Source organism: Apodemus sylvaticus, chromosome 17 (assembly GCF_947179515.1).
Source record: "Apodemus sylvaticus chromosome 17, mApoSyl1.1, whole genome shotgun sequence".
NCBI lineage: Eukaryota > Metazoa > Chordata > Mammalia > Rodentia > Muridae > Apodemus > Apodemus sylvaticus.
The window spans coordinates 33,429,329-33,449,258 of NC_067488.1; the positions used below are offsets into that span (position 1 = coordinate 33,429,329).

General features: G+C 40.3%; 1 protein-coding gene across 3 annotated transcripts in view; it reads right to left on the reverse strand.

Moving 5' to 3' along the window:
- Adcy8 (adenylate cyclase 8) overlaps positions 1-19,930 on the reverse strand; it is a 221,447-nt gene that overhangs the window by 101,563 nt on the left and 99,954 nt on the right. For all 3 annotated transcript variants that reach the window (XM_052161501.1, XM_052161500.1, XM_052161499.1), the window contains exons 4-5: positions 17,397-17,508; positions 8,843-8,970 (exon numbers count right to left, since the gene is read on the reverse strand). In XM_052161501.1, coding sequence (XP_052017461.1) covers positions 8,843-8,970; positions 17,397-17,508 — 240 coding nt within the window. The remainder of the gene's footprint in view (positions 1-8,842; positions 8,971-17,396; positions 17,509-19,930) is intronic.

Consider the following 19,930-nt stretch of genomic DNA (forward strand, 5'->3'; position numbering starts at 1 on the left):
CTGCAAATTTCATTAGGATTCATCAAGGGTACCCTTTATAGGTTGTTAATAAAAGTATTGCAGCAAAAGTCCAGTGTCAACTCTGGCATCTCCTCAGCTAATAAAGATCCCCAGAATAGACCCAGGCTTTGTCAAGGAGCCACCTGGGACCACTTTTCAATCTATATAATAGAAACTATTTTATTGAAGCCCATTTTAATTAATTTACCTTTATGAAAAGATGTGAATAAGATGATACTGAATTCTTCATTATAAATAAAGTTATATTCTGCCCCTGGCCCCTAATTAACTACCTCACGGCTTATTTCTAAAATGTGTTTGCCATGACGTTATTTTGATTAGGGCTTAATCCCATGTTATTCTTAGGCATTTACTGAGTTTTTCAGTTAACAATAGTTCTGCTGTTTTTTTTTTTCTTTCTTTCTAGGAATAGATAAGATGTCTCCCAAGCTGATCATTGCTATTTTAGGCATTGATAGCAGAGTCTGAGTATCAGGATCAATTGACTACATGTAGGGCAGAGAGGCAGACAGCATATTGGTTACAGCTACGATATGGCTCCATATTAGTAGCATCATGCTGCCACTGACTAGTTGAGAAACTCAACCATTCTCTGGCCTCTATGTGTATTAGTTTCCTGACTGGCCAAGTGGAGCTTATTTTCAGGGCTTCCATTAGTTGGCATGAGGCCATTCAGTGGCCCTAGCTGTCTGGGGCAGTGATGACACTGCTTCTGATAATTGCTCTGATTATTCTGTCCAGTGCAAATTGTCACCACACAGAATGTTTCAGTATTTTGCCTGCCGATCACAGTTAACTCCTAGAGTTTTTTTTTTATGATGACTTAAGGAATTAATATTCATAAAAACTTTTCCTCAGTGCTTCCCAAGTGACCAGTAAACTCAAATAACTATGATTATTTTAAAAGCACTAGATAAAAGGCATGATAAAAGAATGGATTCTGAAATATGTCAAGGTAAGTTTTATTCTACTGGAACTCAGGCCCATCTGTGAAAATCCATTAGAAGTGTTTCTATGATGCTAGATATATGGCTTATGAGTAGAGTGCATGCTATTCTTATAGAAGAGTCAAAATGGGATCCCAGCAACCCTGTTATGATTGCTTGTAACTGCAGCTACTAGGCACCAGACTGTCTCTTCTAGATGTCCTGTGTACATGTATTCAAGGGTGCATAACACACACATACATAATTTAAAATAGATTAAATGGTAAAACTATTTCTGCTATGACAACATGCATGTTACCTATTTACCTATTTGGGTTTGTAAAGAAACACTCCAGTTGAAATCCAGTGATCTCTATTTTGACAGGATGTGGGGCTCTTGGTCAAGTCACCTGTCCACAGCCACACTTTTAGTAAGAGGTGAGATGGGAAAAGATGGGCTCTGCTGTTACCAATGCACAGCTATCTACTTCATGCAACATGTGCCTTCTAATTCATGTCTAGCTCAAGGAACATTCACCACAATCACATCTAGTAACAAATGCACCTCTAATGCAGTGGGATTCTGACCAAAATTCTCTAAATAATATCAACAAAAACATAAATATAATATCATGATACACATTTAAGTGTTGTGCCTGAGTTGACATCTGGGGTGCCAACTCCCAGTATGACCACTCTTTCCTATATTTTAAAACAATTTTATCATGCTTTGTTCTTTCCCCTAAATTGGTAGAAAAGTATCTCTAAACTGTTTCCTTCAGCCAGAGTCAACTGCAGAGAAAGTTATTCCTACCTGCAGTGATCATTGGATATCTGTTTTGGGCTCTGTAATTTTCCACAGTGCCTGGGACTTCATATTGTCTGTAGCATGTGTCCCAGTGTTTCTTGTATTAATCTCATGTTTGAGTTTAGAATACTAGTGACCAAGAAAGCCCTGTTCCTTGTTTGCAGCACATGTGTGCATGTGTGTGTATATGTGTATGCACACACATATATATCAAACTTCACAAATATACACATATAGCTTCACATGTAAACATATCACACATGTGCATATGTCTAAATACATACATAGACATGCACATATACACATACCTATATCTTTCACCATTCCTTTTCCCATTAATTTACTTATTTATTCACTTTACATCGTGACACAGCCCCTTATTCCCCCCACACAGCCACTTCCCCCTCCCTTTCAACTCTGAGAAGGGAGAGGTTCCCGCTGGATACCAATCCAGCCTGGCACCTCAAGTCACTATAGGACTAAGCACATCATCTCCCATTGAGGCCAGACAAGTCAGCCCAATTAGGGGAACAGGATCCATAGGCAGGCAACAGAGTCATGTTGCCCCCCCTCCACTCCAATTGTTTGGGGACCCACATGAAGACCAACCTGCACATCTGTTACATAGATGTGGGGGCCTATTCCCAGCTCTTTAGCTGGTAGTTTAGTTTCTGGGAACCCCCAAGGGTTCAGGTTAGTTGACTCTGTTGGTCTTTTTGTTCTAGAGACCTGGGATTGGGCAGCCTCCAGGGAGTCTACAAGGGTAACTCTAGCTGAGACTCCTAGCAGTGGGGGATATAGAATCTGACGTGGACAGCTGTGATTGCCAGGAAGGACTTCCAGTGGAGGGATAAGGAAACCAACCCAGCCACAAAACTTTCAACCCAAAATTTGTCCTGCCTACAAGAAGTACAGGGACAAAGATGGAGAAGAGGCCAAGGGAATGGCCAGTTAATGACTGGCCCAACTTGAGATCCATCCTATGGGCAAGAACCAATCCATGACACTATTTTATTGAAGCCCATTTTAATTAATTTACCTTTATGAAAAGACGTGAATAAGATGATACTGAATTCTTCATTATAAATAAAGTTATATTCTGCCCCTGGCCCCTAATTAACAAACTCATGGCTTATTTCTAAATGATACTCTGTTATGCTTGTAGAGAGTGACCTAGCTCCACCCAGCAGCTGAATGAAACAGATGCAGAGACCCACAGCCAAACATGAGATGGAGCTCAGGAAGCCTTTTGGTAGTATTGAGGGAAGGATTGAGGAACCCCAAGGGAGGGGGGATAGGGACTCCACAAAAACTTGTACTGTTCTTGGTTGTTATGATGTTATGTTATATTCTTTATGCCATCGTCTCCAAGGAAAAAAAGTCTGATTTTTTTGTTTGTTTGTTAAAAGGCCTACTATGTAGCTACCACTGCAAAATCAGATGAAATTGGTTTTTTGTTTTTTTAATCAGAAGAAATTTATAGTAACACATTTTGATTAGATGTGTGAGTAAAAAAAGAGAAAAAAGAAAGAAAAAATAACCCAACCTGAGTATTACCTGCCAATAAAAATGCAGGATCAATTTCTTTTTAAACTGTGGGTTTAGGGACAAAAATGTGCTATGCACTGCTTGGTCAGGGTCAAGTTGAATTAAAGGGCTGATACATGCACTATCTTGGGAAACTCATCTATGGGAGACTGTTCCTGAGAAACGATTGCTTCTGAATGATATTTCTCCCAAACAATCCTGCATCGGGAATGTAGTCTCGGGATGCCTAGGACTCAAGCAGCCACTTCTAGACACATGTCACATGTTTCTCACCACCTTCTGGAAACACCTTTGGTCATAGGGTGGCAGCTACTGCTTCCTTGGGTTGGGTAGATGGAGCAAATGAATACCAATGTGTTTGAATCAAGGGTACAAAACCACAGTTCTATCTTCAGTGGTAGCTGACAAGAGTGCCAAGAGTTAGAGAAACTAGAACTATGGAACTCTCTACCTCTGAGTATTTTATTACTATTGTTGTTGTTGTTGTTGTTGTTGTTGTTGGTGGTGGTGGTGGTGGTGGTGGTGGTGGTGTGTGTGTGTGTGTGTGTTTGTAAGATATGTACGAGTGTGGGTACACTGGTGCCATTGCACCTGTGTGGGCATCAGATTATAGCTTTATGGAGTTGTATCTTTCATTCATCTGTATGTGAGTTCCAGGAATTGCACTCAGACCACCAGGCTTGCAAGACAGCACCTTTAGCCACTGAGATTAGCCAGTTCCCCCTCAATTATTTTGATTTTCTTGGCCTTTGCCTGTGAATGCTTAAATTATTTTATTTAATTTTACTATATTTTTATTATATCTTATATTTTATTATATCTTACTTCTTGTTTTTATTAACAGACACAATTGTATGTACTTACTGTATAGCAACATTGCTTTGAATTATGCATATACCATGGAATGGTGAAAACTAGCTAATTGGCATGTTTCACCTTTATGTAGGTTTCATTTTTATGAGCATTTTTCAAGATATAGTATATAGTTGACTGCAGTCACAGTAGTGTGCAAGGTCTTTTAGAGATATTCTTTATTTATTATAATTTTTTATTTTCTATATTCTATGCTTACATTCCAAATGATTTTTCCCTTTCCCCGTTCTCCCCTCCCCATAAGTTCACTAGCCCTCTTCCGCCTGCCCATTCTCCTATCAACCTCTTCCTACTTCTCTGTCCTGGCACTCCCCTACAATGCTGAAACAAGCCTTTTCAGGATCAGGAACCTCTTCTTCCTTCTTCTTGGGAGTCATTTGATATGTAAATTGTATCTTGGGTGTATTAGCTCAGAAACTCTGAATACTCAAGGGATATTCTTAAAACTGAAAATTTCCACGCTTGAACAATAACTTTCCAACTGCTGTTTTCATCTCTGCTTCTGGAAGATCAGCTTTCTCAGATATCACATTTATGAAACCCTACACATTTGTCTTTTGATCCTTAACTTATTTTATCTAATATAATGTTCTCTAGGCTTATCTATGTTGTTAAAAATCACAGTTCTTTCTTTTTTATGGCTCAATAGTCAACTTGTGTGTTTATGTCTGTGTGTGCATCAATCACATTTTGTTTGTTTGTTTTTGTGACAGGGTTTCTCTGTATAGCCCTGGATGTACATTAATAACATTTATGTGAAGTTCAAATACATACAAGTATATGTACATACACACATTTTCCAATTGGAACACACACACACACACACACACATACACACACAACACACATGCACACGCGCACACACACACACCACATCTTTCTGTTGGAATAAGTGCTTTGAGGTAGAATAAAACAAATGTATCATGTGTGAGTGATAAGTTGGTAAACAGTAATCACTTCTTGATAAAGCTAGTAATGTGGATTCCCTTTTATATACACAGGATGTGAGTATTTTCAGCATCCTTCTCCCAGAGTGAAAATAGTTGGCAGAAGGAGTAGAAATTCTAGATGCCTGAGTCAATTACAACTACAGCTTGCCTAACTCCAGTGCTTCTGTTCATTACTCCATGCCATGATTTCATGTTAACTGAAGAATTAATGCTGGACCTCAAGTCTCCTACATTATAATCAAGTAGTTCTTTGGGTATTAATAGGCTCTGAGTCATGTAGTTAAAAAAAATATGCAACCAGTGTGTCTTATCCTAAGGAAGTAAATGTGGTACTTAATAAAGGAATGGAAGAATGCCATCAAATCATTTCAACTTATCTAAGTTTCACTTCACATTGTCCAAATCCAAAGCTCCAGAAAGACCTTAAATTGGCCATTAAAAGGGCCAGGGTTAAGGTTCTCTGCAGAGAGAGACATGAGATTGAACTGGGCATGCTCCATTCCTTTATGATGCTGTTTCTACAGCATGTCTTCAGCTTAAGCTCAAAATAGAAGTTCTTATGGAATGTTGGCAGTATTTTTATTATTTGTGTGTGCTGTTTGTGTAAGTATAACTCACAGACTTTCAGTACTGATAGAGACCTCAGGGATGTCTGCTCTGGCTTTTTTGCTTTATATATAAACCAAGTAGACTCTCTATGGTTGTGCAGAATGAAGGCTTAGAGAAAATGCATTCATAACTGGATTTCCAGGATATTGCACAAGTCTCACTCATGGAAAAGTTTAATAAACCTTTGCTTACCGAGTTACTGGCTGGCTGACAGGATAAGCACCACATATCTGCTTAATTGTGGAGATCTATGATTCCCTGGGTATCTGTCTCATTGCCTTTAAGACCCACTAAAACATCATAATTGATCCTTGTTTAAAGGCCAAGAGCCTCAAGTGTCCAAATGAACAGTTAACTCACCAAAGTCTGACCTAAAGGAAACTTCAGGTTTGAGCCTATAGCTCATCTCTCCAGTCTTTAATAGAGGGAATTTTCATCCTACAGAAAATGGAGATCAATGGAGTTGGCAATCTCTCTGCCTGTGGAGACTCCAGTTTCTGTCAGGTAAATCACAGCAAACACTGTCTGCTCCTATTTTACCTCATGACCCCTTGATCCCTCTTCTTAAGATTATGGGAACATTAACAAGATTGATCATGAGAACTGTTGACTTTTTGACTTGGTATTCAAAGATTGGGGGAGCATGCCAGACGGGATTAAAAGCAAGTGGCAAATGTATAATTTTATTATTTGATCAAAGGCTTTATTTTCAGTTATGTGTATATGTATGTATGTCCATGTGCACATGTATGTTCATGTGTCCATGTCTATGTGTACATGTGTATCTGTGTCCATGTATGTGTTTATGTGTATGTTTGCATGTGCATGTGTATGTGCTTGGAGTATGTGTGCACATAAGTGCAAGTTCCTGTAAAGAACAGAAGACAGTGTTTTAGATCCTCTGGAGCTGGAGGTATAGGTGATTGTGAGTGGCCTAATGAGAGTGCTATGAGAACTGAACTTGTGTCTTCTACAAGAATAGTTTGTACTCATAACCAGAGTCATCTCTCAGACCTTCATACCATTTTCTTACCATGTGATAAATGGCATGACCCTCACTAAAGGTAAATTACTGCTGTGATGGACATGTGGTCTCTTCTGATGGAAAGATATTGACGATATTTAGAAGAATTCTAATTCTAGTTTCTTTTCTTCTCACTGGCATATCAATATGGTAGCTTTCATGGAGTCCTGGGTGTATACAGGAGCCTTCTACAGAATTTATGGATCTGCTTCTATCACTGAGCTGGCTAGCCTAGGAGCCAGGGCAGTGAACTACTGCAGGGCTAGAGAGTATGGCCAGGTATTAGAATGACAGTGAATATGGCATCAGGGAGTGATAGAGTACCTAGATGTTCCTGATCCTCAAACTCCTTTCCTTTTTAAATAAAAGAGTGAAAATATAACATTTCCCAGAAAAGGTAGGAATCCCAGAGTTTGGTCTAAAGTCACTGAGACCCAAGCCTTCTGCGTCTCTCCTGATGGTTCCGCCCTTATGCTCCTGCACCTGGTATGGTTGGCTTCTGCTGCTATTTGGTGGAAGACGTGTTCCACCAGGAGCACATCCTATTCCTTGGTGTGCAGAGTCCAGCTGAAAGGCTTATAGCCCACAAATGGCACAAAGGCTGGCCATCTTTGTCATTTAACTTACTTTCAGAAAAAGTGTCCAGGTCACCAGGAGCCTATCAAAGCATTTTTTTTTAAAATACTCATTTCACAGGGAAATTTCATGCCAGGTTTTGGGAGAATATAGTTAAGGTAACTTTGAGAAAATAGAGTTGTCTATGTAATCTCTTACATTCATCCAGATGGGGCATGCCAGTGAGGAGTACCAAGTTTTAGAGTTTTAGACAAACTCTCTATTTATACTGGTTTTGCTTTGTCTACTCTAATTCCACCTTGAAAATCCCATCTCCCTAAATGCAATGGTTTTTCTTTTTTTTCCTTTACTTTTATTATAGTCTTTATTTACATTTCAAATGATTTCCCCTTTCTTGGTTCCCTCCTGAAAGTCCCATAAGCCATCTTACCTCCCCTTGTTCCCCAATCAACCCCCTCCTGCTTCCCTGTCCTGGTATTCCCCTACACTGTTGCATTGAGCCTTTCCAGGACCAGGGTCTTCTCCTCCCTTTGATGTCCAACAAGACCATCCTTTGCTGCCTATGTGTCTGAAGTCATGGGTAACGCCATGTATACTATCTGGTTGGTGTTTTGCAAGGCTTGCTGTACATTTTACTGGAGCATTTGAGTTCCATTCAAGCACACACACACACACACACACACACACACACACACCTCTTTCCTCCTCTTTCTTTCCAATATTGTTGAAGACTGTACTATTTAGAAGTTCTGTAACCATGATGGAATCTCAGTGGGAATTCTGACAGGAATGAACTTTTGTCCCAAGGTAGTTTAACTCTAGAATCTTCCAACCCTTATACTCCTCCTTTAGACTAGAACACTGGACATGTGTGTTGACAAACGCTGAAAGTAGTTATATCACACACAAAACAGCCAATACTAGCTGACATTAAGGTACAGTTGTATCAAGGTCCTGTGGGCTCTGGCTTTTACCCATTGATAGACCAACACTACTCTTTGTACTCCACACCTCACTAGTGCAGCTCTTCTTGATTTGCATCCATGCCTATCTTCTTTTCAGAGCTCTGCACTCTACCTCCATCAGCCTACTGATGTCTGTGCAGAAGATATTTCACACAACATTTTAGATTCCTTCACCCTGGGCATAGCAGTTAAATCAGTGGGGCTTTCTTTTAAGCTCGCCAAATCCTGGCTTTTACTCCCAGTGCTTATTGTACCCCACTAAAATTGTATGTGTTGTGTCCACCTTCCTGCTCTGCTCTCCAAAGAGAATTTGCTCATCTTTTTGTCCTCACTATGATATCCTCATTTGTGATTCAGAGTTCCTGTACAACTGACTAAAAGTGAAATGTGATCATAAGATAAGGAGACCAGATCTTTTGGGAGAATCACCAGATATGCAATACACTAACCACATTCCAAAATTTTCAGCAAAGGATAAATGGATCCTGTATCTTCTCCCACACACTGAGGCCTCAAGTACCATGGAGGCAATTACAACTTACCTGATAGTTTTGATCATGCTGAGGCCCATTTCAACACAACAATGAGCATGGTCTTGGCGGGGCTCAGGAAGTCCAGACACACAGTAATAGCAGTCCCCCAGGATTTTAATGCGAAGACAGTGATGCTCCTGAAAGGAACAGAATGGTAGAGAAAGAATCGTGCTGTTAGGAGGACCAGATCATCAGAATGCTCAAGAAAAGATAAAAATGGAGTCAAGTGTTCTGTACTTCAGAGTCAGAAATCCCCAACTTTAGAACCTGCTTTTACAGTTTCTGTACTTTGGATCTGAAATGTCCTGCAATGCCCCGGATAGTAAATTCATGGGTAGTAAAAACTTGGTGTTTTGTGATGTCGTGGAAACTTGAAGAGGAATGGCATATGTGGGGGATATAAGAGTGAACCTAGTGGAGGAAGAAGCAGGATGGCCAAGAGCCAGATGCCTTGGTTTTCTGCACCCACTTGAGGTATCCTGGTTGGGCTGTACACAGCCTGAGATCTAAAGTGGCTACCAGCAAAATGGTGAGACAGACTAAAGGACCCAAGGCCAGAGCAATGTGTCTTCACGAACATCCCCGATGGGCAGTCTACCTCCCCACCCTCCATCCCCCACAAAGTCACGGCAAGCAAATTAGATTCAGCAGGTCAGTCAGTGTAATGCCTCCAGTTTGGCCCTTGATTATGTAACTTCAACCCTATTGTCTGAAAATTTTTATATAAGTTTTGTATTGTATAATAAAAGTCAGATCTACACCCTGGGGCTGGTCTCTGGGGTATGAAATCTCTCTGGAAACGATTTCTATTCCATCCCATGCCCCCAGTTCAGAAATATTTCTGTACTGTTTGTGACAGCTGGCACCCAAAAGATGTACTCAACGGTTTTCTGGACCCTGGGAGGATGTACTGCCGATGTGGGACCATTCTACCATGTGGTCTTTCTGTTCCCAGCCTCTGTGAGGTTAGTCGCTTGCAATCTCATCACAGGTCAAAGCAGTAGGGCCAAACAATCATTGATACTCAAAACTGAGAGCAAAATAAGTATTTCCCCTATTAATTAACCAGTCATCTAGGGTATTGTGTTACAATAAGAGTAACTGTGTGACATGGTTTTTTTTTTTTACATGAATGGTTCAGACTGAGTATCCTCTGACAGGTCTTCCAGAACTGAACCATAAAGAGCTATAATTTCCTTGGTAGGGGGTTGTCTTTGGAGAAAATGGTCTCAGGGCTTAAGGAAGGAGTTGTAAACAGAAAGAGTGTCACTGAGCTGGAAACTCAGTAGACACCCTTGAAACACTAAGATGAAAAGCACTGTGCTGACTTCCTAATGTAAGCAATTTGGTAACTATTGAATACAAACATAAAAAAAAAAAAAACAAAAACAAAACAATAACAACAAAAAAACAGTCAAGCAGAACTTGAATCTGATGCTTCTCTTACTAGGTCAGATTTTCAGAACCTTCCCAGCCACCAAAGTGGGCACAGAGACACCCTATAGGTTTCAGTGTTGAACAGACCTGACTTCTGGATGATTTTAGGAATCACAAAAGAATACACATGGAATGCAATCTCTGATAAATGGATATTAATTAGCCCAGAAGCCCTGAATACCCAAGGCACAAATCACATAACAAATGACTCACATGAAGAAGTATGGAGAGGGTCATGATCCTGGATAGGATTGATCTAGCATTGGAGGGGAATATAAGGACAGAGAAAAAGGAGGGAGGTGATTGGAGAATGGATGGAGAGAAGAAGGTTTATGGGACATATGGGGAGGGGGGGATCCGGGAAAGGGGAAATCATTTGGAATGTAAACAAAGAATATAGAAAATAAAAATATTAAAAAAAATGTAAGGAAAAAAAAAGAAAGTCTTGGCTTTGTACTTGAGAGAGAAGACACAGTGTTTGTTTTATGAGTCTGGTTTATTTTGTTTAACATAACGATCTCCAGTCTCATCCATTTTTTTTCTGCCAAATGTCATGGTTTCATTATTCTTTACAACAGAATAAACTTCTACTGTGTGTTTGTATCTCATTCCCTCTCTGTCTCTCTCTAGGTCTCTTTCTCCCTCTCCTCATGTTAATTTATAGGAAATACATTTAACCAGGAGATAAGAGGAAGAAGAGATATATCACTCTAGTCTTCTAATTAATATGTAGATTTAAATCATAAATATAAACTAACATATATATAGTTAGCTAGTGAGCTAGTTAGAAGATTTATATAGATATGTTGATTTTTGCCTATAATGGAGACTGAGTGTCAGTGTTTTAACTCCTTTGATTTTCAGAACACCAAGGCTGGAAGGCAAGGACTGTTGGTTCTAGTCATGAATAACTACTTGGAGGAGGGAACAGTGTGTGTGATTTGGGAAACTGTGTGTAATTTGGGATGGTGAGCATCTAGTGCTAACAGCCTCAGGTGCAGAGGTTGCCTCCCTCCTGGCTATGGTGAAGAATAAAAAGAAAGAGATTGGATAGGAAATACTTTTGTCTAAGACTCTGTATTATTTGTATGACTGGCGGGTTGCTAGCTTTATTGCTGGAAACACTGATAAGTGAGTTTTAGTTCTCTATATATGACAGGGTCAAAAGAATCTACCTTATCCTCAGTGCATAACAGAGGATACGTGGCCATCCCTTAGCAGTGTCATTGACAGCTGATGCTTGGGAGTAGCCTTCTCTCTATCCAACATGCAGTTTCTTATCTTTCTTATCTTATCTTTTGGGCCTCACACATATGGGATGGATAGCTGTCACCTTTGCTTTACAGACAGAAAAGCCACAGGGTGAAATATACTGAGAATACTCTAGGCCACAGATGAGCTGGCACAGTCTTCCACACTATAGGTGTACTACTCAATGACTCCAAGTCTGTGATAGTCCCATGGACACTGATGTGAAAATGTTTTGGAAAAATCTAAGTAAGGAAAGAATGAGCCACCTTGCATAAAGCATGCAGCTCCAGCCAAAGGCACATTAGAGTCTTCCTGGTCATCTTATGCCATCTTTTCATCTACCTTCTGAGCTGGGAGTCATAGTCATACAGGTGATTTAGGCTTCTGGAGGCAAAGGCCACACCACTAATAACTAGGTAGGTTCTCAAGGATCTCAAGATCATATATATATATATATATATATATATATATATGACTCTGGAGCTCAATAAATACCCTCTCTTAAACTTCAAGAATTATAAGACAGTACAGAATGCAGCTCTCCTAACAAAAATATATTCTGAAAAAGAGATTGCATAAAATGATTGACTACCCTCTTGGGAAGACACTGAACAATGTTCACTTCCAAGATCTGTTTTTCTTATAAACAAAAGGCAAAGCTGGCAACATTCCTGAAAATTTATAGGCACTAAGGAAATGGGAATATATTATCTATCTATCTATCTATCTATCTATCTATCTATCTATCATCTATTTATAATCTATGTATTTATTATTTATCTATTTGTGTGTATATATGCACATATATAAAATATTTTATATTTAAGATAAAATATATAACACATATTGTATAGTTGATACATATGTGCATACAGGGAAAATATAAATGTGCATATATATATATATATATACACATATATATACATGCAAGGACCGGCTCCTTATCTATCAGGTTATGTCATTTTTCTTATCATCTTTGATCAGATGTCAGATGACTTAATAGAATGTACCAAGTAAATTCTATTAGAAATTGCTTTGAAAATTCATGCTAGAGAAAGCAGACTGCTTTGGAAAAGAAATTTAAAGAGTAAAGTAGAATAAAGACCACCTTCTATTTGAAGTCAGTCTTATAATCTTTTCCTTCCCATCATGATGTGTTTGGTATCATAAAATCTTGAATAGAGTTGATTAAATTACATATGTGGATAGTAGAAGGAATTAGGGAGTTCACCTTGAAGATAGCTATACATTTTGGAAGGAGATAAAATTACAGAAATAGAAACTCTGCTATTATATATCTGATGTTTCTGTTTTACTAAAACCTTTATTTCATTAGAATCAGAGAAGCAATATTCAAACATATTGTTTTAGTACAACAGTACTAGAAAGGTTTGCAGTGCCCAGAACACCCACTTTCCATCACATATCCAGTGCCTTGGGAGCTCACTCTCCTCTCTAAGCTCTCCTTAAAGGGCAGGTGCACAGGCACACAAATGCTCTGGACTTTGCAATCTTTATCCATAAATTTATTACATTATGTTTGGAGGTATCAAACTTGATTTTTTCCCCATATAATGTCTTCACACAGTGCCTTCCTATCTCAGCTCATGGAGATGACATCTCATTAGAAATCGATTGATCAGCTTTTCCGGTATTGTTTCTTATTGTTAAAACATTGATGTTGCTCCCATTTTGACAGAAGTTTAAAAAATGTTTTAAAATTTTAACAGTGTCATTGGCATTACACTATGACCTCCTTTCTTCAGAGTAGTGTGTGCATACTTATGTTTGTTGAAAAGTTAGGTAAGGGGATTGTTGCTTTAAAAGATCAGACACTAGAGATGCCAAGTTTCGTCAATGGTTCAAACACTCTTAAGCTGAGCAGCCTGAACCCCAAGAACACTGTAGAAAGCCCACTAAATGGAACTGAATTTCTTGGGCAACTTGAACAGAATCTTTGCATTTCAATTTCAGTGCAGTGAAACAATGGGGCAGTGTAAAATGTTCTGAGGGGTGGATTTTCTCTGATGTCTCTGTGGTTTAAATCCTCAGGAAAATACCAACAGTGCAACTAGAGTCTTATCAAACTCTAGAAGACATAAAATAAATGCAAACTCAGTTCCCTTTTGTATAACAGTGAAGCCCAGAACTCAGCTGAGCTAGGGACTTGCCTGAGGTGGAGGATAAGAAGAGTGAAAGGGAAGTTTCCTCATTTCAAAGCAAGTGGAATCTCAGCTCTCCAGGCAAGGTGTTTCAGCCCTTGAGGCTGAGGTGCAGGAAGGGGAAACAGATAACTGGAAGTTATGGACCATGTAGGTGAGCGTTTATTTTTAATGGACCTCAGTTGAAACAGAACATGTATAATTTAATTTATTCTTTTTGATTTTGATAAGAAATGGAGACTCATGAGAGATCTACCAAGGAACATCCAAACCAAACCTGAGCCTTGTGCTTCAAAGCATGCTGCATGAACAGATAGACTTTTGTGTCTCGTCCTAGTTTCCCTAATATGCATGAGGCTAGTAGTAAGGAGTCTCAGCTGGTCTAAGTTTAGTCATAAATCCTCACCTGTGAATAGTTATGGATAGTTTACTTTTTTGACCGTTGGTCACTCTGTGAATAATGTGGGAACAATCAGGTCTGCCTTGCAGGTTAGTTATGAGAATATCATGATATAATCTGAAGAAAAAAAATTCTCCAACCGGAAAAAGTACTCGGCAGTAGTGGTTTATGAATATTAAATATTCTTACCAAAAATTGCTAAGTTCACTCCATGATACTGATTTGTGTGTGTATGTGTGTGTGTGTGTGTGTTGATGTTTGAACATGGGCATGCGCATGGAGGCTAGAGGTCAAGCTTGAATGCCTTCCTTAGTTTGCATATATATGTATGTGTGTATGTATATGTATGTATGTATCTATCTATCTATCTATATCTATATCTATATCTATATTTGTCTATCTCTATCTCTCTATCTCTCTATATGTATCTATATCTATCTATATCTATATCATCTATACACACAGAGTCTCTCACTGAGCCTTGAACTTAACAACTCAGCTGAGAGGCTGGCCAGCAGACTCCAAAGAGCTATCTGCCTGTTTCCCCAGTGTTTGGATTATAAGTGCACACTGTTGTCCCTAGCTTTTTAATGTGAATGCCTGGGACTAAGCTCAGGTCCTTATGTTTGTATGGTGAGCACTTTCTTAACTGAGCCATCTTCCCTGCCCAAGTTTTTAAAAGAATCATTTAAATCATTTAATAAGATACATGTCTTAGGTCGGAGTCTCTCACACCCTTCAGTAACTGCTCGGCTGTCTATCCCCTCTTTACCTTCTCTCCCACACTATACACAAAATCACCAGGTGGAGAAGCCAAGGCTATGAAACAAAGCTCACGCTTCTTTAAATGCTACATTGTTCCCTCAAATCCTTGTTCCTCCTTAATTCTTGAAGCTCACTCGTGACTGGCCTCTCCCCTACCCTCAATGCTCCTGCAGCCTCAAGCCTCTCAGACCCTTCCAAGCAAGCAGGCTTCTTCCGCACTTGCATTTTCAGTGGGTCTCGTCCTAAAAGCCCGTGCCTCGCCTGGAGCCCTCATCTCAGGATGCTGCTCAGTCACTAGGCTTCCCTACTCTTGTTACTCCTTTCCTTTGCCTACCTTGGTGCCCATGCTATTCATTGTCTGAAGCACATTTGCTACAATGGTATAATTCATCTTTTTTCCTTTTGCCAGACTGGGGGATTTCTGGGGGAAATCCCCCTTGGTTTTCTCTCTCCCTAGCTTTGTATTGGGGTCCAAATATAGCAAATAATAATGGTTGAATAAATTAGATTAAGTTAAACTATGTAACTTTTCTCTCTGTCTCTGTCTGTCTCTGTCTCTGCCTCTGTCTGTCTGTCTCTGTCTCTGTCTGTCTCCATCTCTGTCTCTGTCTCTCTCTCTGTGTATGGGTGTATATCTGTGGGGGTGATTTCTCTGACATAAGAAAATGACTTTAACCACATCTTTTAATTCTTACTGGAGACTATCTTTGTTCTTTTTGTCTTTGGGAAAAATACTATGAACCATATTTGAAAAGAGAATAAGAACTTGTAACTTATATGGACCATTACTGATTCAATGATGAAAGGAAATGCCATATGTATCTTTCCCCCTAAATGCCAGATACCAGGTAAACTCAGCCCTCTTCCTAGAAGGAGACTTCAGTTTCTTATCTACTGATTGTTCAGTAGCATCCACTAAGAGTTTAGGATCCTCTTTTCCTCCTTCTCCTTCCTCCTGCCTTGTACCATATTTTTTTTCACTTTGCTAATTGGCCTCTCAATAATGTACAAGACTTTCCCTTTTGGTAAATATGTGCTGTCATGCAAACACCGTGAAAAAGATACAAAAAAGCCAGGTCACTCTGATTTACCCTACTGTGAAAGCATCTTTGCTAGTAACTTATCCACTCCCACCCTAGTGTTCCTTGTATCTCCACACCAGCTTTTTGTATCTGCCATTTTGTCTTTTATAGAATGGCTTATAGGTCTCCAAGTCTCCACTTCCTATATCTACCATCTTTCCCTTGGCACACTATATTTAAATTTCATTATGACTGTAGCATTTTTTCACTACTCAACAGCACCAATCATGTTTGTTTATTTTACTCTGAGAATTAGCATCAGAGTCACTATTTCTAGGAAACAGTCTTTGATAGAAAGGTTACATTCTGTCTCTGCGGTTTCAGAGCATCCCAGGGTTGACATGGCTCTGTGCACTTACTAATGACCCTTGTATTCCCAACTAGACTTAACTTGAAGCAAACAGATAGGCATTCATCATTCTCCTGCTCCCAACATGCAGTGGCATGACAGTACTTAATGGCTGCTCAGATGCACTATGACAAGACCTCCCTTGGAATGTGATGACCTTAAATTTGGAATTCTACCAGTGAATTTGTACTTGACACAGTGTGATTTAATTCCCACCACGGCTCAAGAAGTCAGTAGTGCTCTTGATATTTCACAAAACTGGGACTTGCATTATTCTTTTTGTTGTTGTTGTTGTTAGGTGAATTTATTATTTATTCCTTTTATTAAACTATCTTTTTTTTAAATTTTATATATTCTGTGTTTACATTTCAAATGATTTTCACTTTCCCAATTCCTCTTCCCCATAAGTCCCATAAGCCCATTTCCCTCCACCAGTTCCCCAGTCAATCCCCTCCCACTACTCTGTCCTGACTTGCATTATTCTTATTTGAACCCTAAGCCACTCTAAGTGCAGGGTTACAATCTATTTCTCTGTCACTTGAGTAGATCTAGCACTACAAGTCTGTGTTTTGATAGGAGATGCCCACCTTGTTGCCTCTATTTTCTAACTTAGCTGTGATTAAGGGAGCTGAAAAATAAAGGCATTGTCTTATTGGCTAAAATACAGCTCTTAAGGTAGGTCAATCAAAACTGTGGTGGGATTGCCCTGCACATCACTGGTTCTTGCAAACAGGCTAATTCACTGCAGATGGCTGGAACTGGCTAGGAAATTTGAGGCAGCCCGTTCTGCATACTAGCTCTGAGCCTGCAGCTGGATGGCACCTGGCCTAGTAAAGGGAGAGTGGAAAGCAGACAGAAAAGACCGGGTTGATTATCATTCAACCAGCTGTCTTTCATGGCGAAATCAATCTGAGAAACCACCCCTCCCTGCCACCACCTGAGATTGCTAAATAAGCAATGTCGGCCTCCACGGTATGAGAGGGTCAGGGGTCCATGCATGGGGACAGGATGCAGAATGGTAATGGCATTGTCAATGAAGGCTGAATCCTTTTCTCCTTAATTCCACATGCAGGCCCTCACTTCTGCAAGGACTAGGATGGAATTAAATGCAACTCACATGGGCCAGCCGGTCAAATCTGGCAAACAGCTCGTTCAGCATCCTGACCAGCTCCTGAGCAGACAAGGTCGTAGAGAGGTTGGTAAATCCTTTGACATCTGCAAAAAGAATACTAAACAAGAGGGAAAGAGAGGGTGGGGAAAGGTGGATTAATATTTTAATCCATCTGGGAGACACACAAACTCCATTCAAATAAATCAACTATATCTGTAGCTCTCTGCCATGGAGGGGCAACTTAGAAGTCAGGAAAGCTAAAAGGACAGCTGAAATCTGTGGTCTCCTGGTCGTGTGTAGTAAAGCACCCTGAAGAGGTCATTAGCAGGAGAGCCATTTGTCATGAGACTTCATGATTTATCTCTGTGTTTCACAAAATGCAGTAACACAGATATCACTAACACAGAACAATACAGGCCCCGGTACGAAAAAAACACAGAACTTCTTCATTCCCTGAGCGCTCTCTGAGTGTGTTCTACCCTCTCTGCCAGACAACTAAAACTAGGTTTCCCCAAAAATGATGAGCTAAGATGGCAACACTGAGAGACCTTGTAGAATAATTAGCTAAACACTCCTATTTGTAAGGATTTCAATGATATGAAGTCTTACTCTATGCATATGGCTTTGAACAAGGAATGGGTAGAGTCCTCTAAAAGCCAGGCACTGCATGACCACTGTCTTGGTCAATCTTCCCTGCTTCCTGGTGGGACCAACACTGCTGACTCCTCACTGGGGACATGTAACAGAGCTGGTACTATCAGTAGAAGTCAGTTCCCCATTCATCTTGCCTTGCTGTTTCAGTACCTCAGAATATAAGGATGGATGCTAAACAGGACATCATATTTGATTATTGCTTGTGCTTCGCCCTTTGGGAAATGGTAAGGAATGTTTTATGCCCCATAGTTTTGCACACTCTGTGCTGCTTCCTGGGAGTGATTTGTCCTTTCTATTAAAATCCTACGTGCGCTCCATAATTTCACTCATAGGCTACTAGTGAACATTTATAGTGGCCTCTCCGTTTGAGGTAAGCTGTCAGACCCATCTCTAGTGTCTTACCAAGTCTGTGCTCCCCCCACTCCATGTCACTTAACAACAACACATGGCTCAGTGGGTTCCATCTATTAGTTATAAAGCAAGACAAAAGTCACTTCTGGGTTCTTACTGCTGAGAACATAGTTGGCTTTATTCCATGTTTTCTGAACCAAATCAGCACAACCACTCAAAATTAAGTCCTCCTTTCCCAGAGTGTGTATTGTTGTAAATGGAGAACCTTAGATCCCTTGTGGACCCACAGTCACATATCTGCTCCTGCCTTGGGTGAGTGGCCATGCACACTGATGATGTAGAGGCTCATGCTTCAATCACTAGGTGCAATAAGGGATTGGTGATGGACAGAAGCAGCCTGTCATTTGTCATTCTGTCTCATCGGGGTGCTGGACTCAAGGTCGAAAAGTTACTACTTCACTCTGGACATAAATTCAGAATTTCCCAATAAGTATAACTGTGCCCTTTGTCACCAGAAGGAGGCGATAGTCATACATTGAGACTTGGAAATGTTCAGGAGATAAATTTTAGGCAGTAGTCATTAAAGAAACACTGAAAATTAAAGCAACAGTAGAGAGGGGGGAACAAACAAGGCAGGTTGCTAGGAGGAAGGCGACAAGATTAGAAATAATTTCAGAAATGCTCCTAATGCCACTGCGGGTGGCTTTGGGGGTTGGGGAGGGGGCGGAGCAGCCGGTCTGGCTTTGTTCTCAAGACACTGGCTAAGAAAGATCCTCCTCTGCTTTCCTTCTTTCTGGTCTTATTTTAGCATCCAGTGGCCTCCTAATGGGCAGGTGGGAGAGGCCCCTCTGCCACCAGTGAACTTCATCCTCCCAGCACCAGGAGCACACGGTTGTGGTTGCAGGCACCCCACTGCTGCCTCCTGGGGAGGAGCAAATCCTAGGGGCTATGATGCTCATAAAATTCTTTCTTAGAACCTGCTTCTGTTACCCAGGGGCATGGAGAACACAGAGCAGGGGCCCTGTGCTCATTGAGTGTGGCGTGAACTCCTCCAGGGTAAAGAGACCCCATCAGAAGATGTGTTGAATGAACTGGTGGGGTAGACCATATGGTCTTGTGGACCAGAGAGTGGAGCGAAAATGATTAGCATAGAATGGAGTCCAAGTGTGTTCAGTGAACTCCAGAGCCAGACTAGAATGCTGTACATGGGCAGGCTTATGTTATCCTTTTTTTCTTTTTAAATGCAGTTTTTCATTTTTCTTCTACTTCCCAGTAATAGGCCCTTTCGTATGCTATGTATTTTATTACATATATTAACTCCAGTATCTGTGAACATTCTGTGCCTGGTGCTAAGGACACACATTTCAGTCCGCTGTCCTACAGAGAGCACAACTCTCACCCAGGCTTTTAGCTCATCCTTAGCTAGAACAGACCAGACTTCATGTCTCTGCTTTTTAAATTTGGCTGACCCCTGTCTCAGGTACGGCCAAAAGGAACCATCTGTTTCAGACAAACTTCTCCACACCCCATCCTCT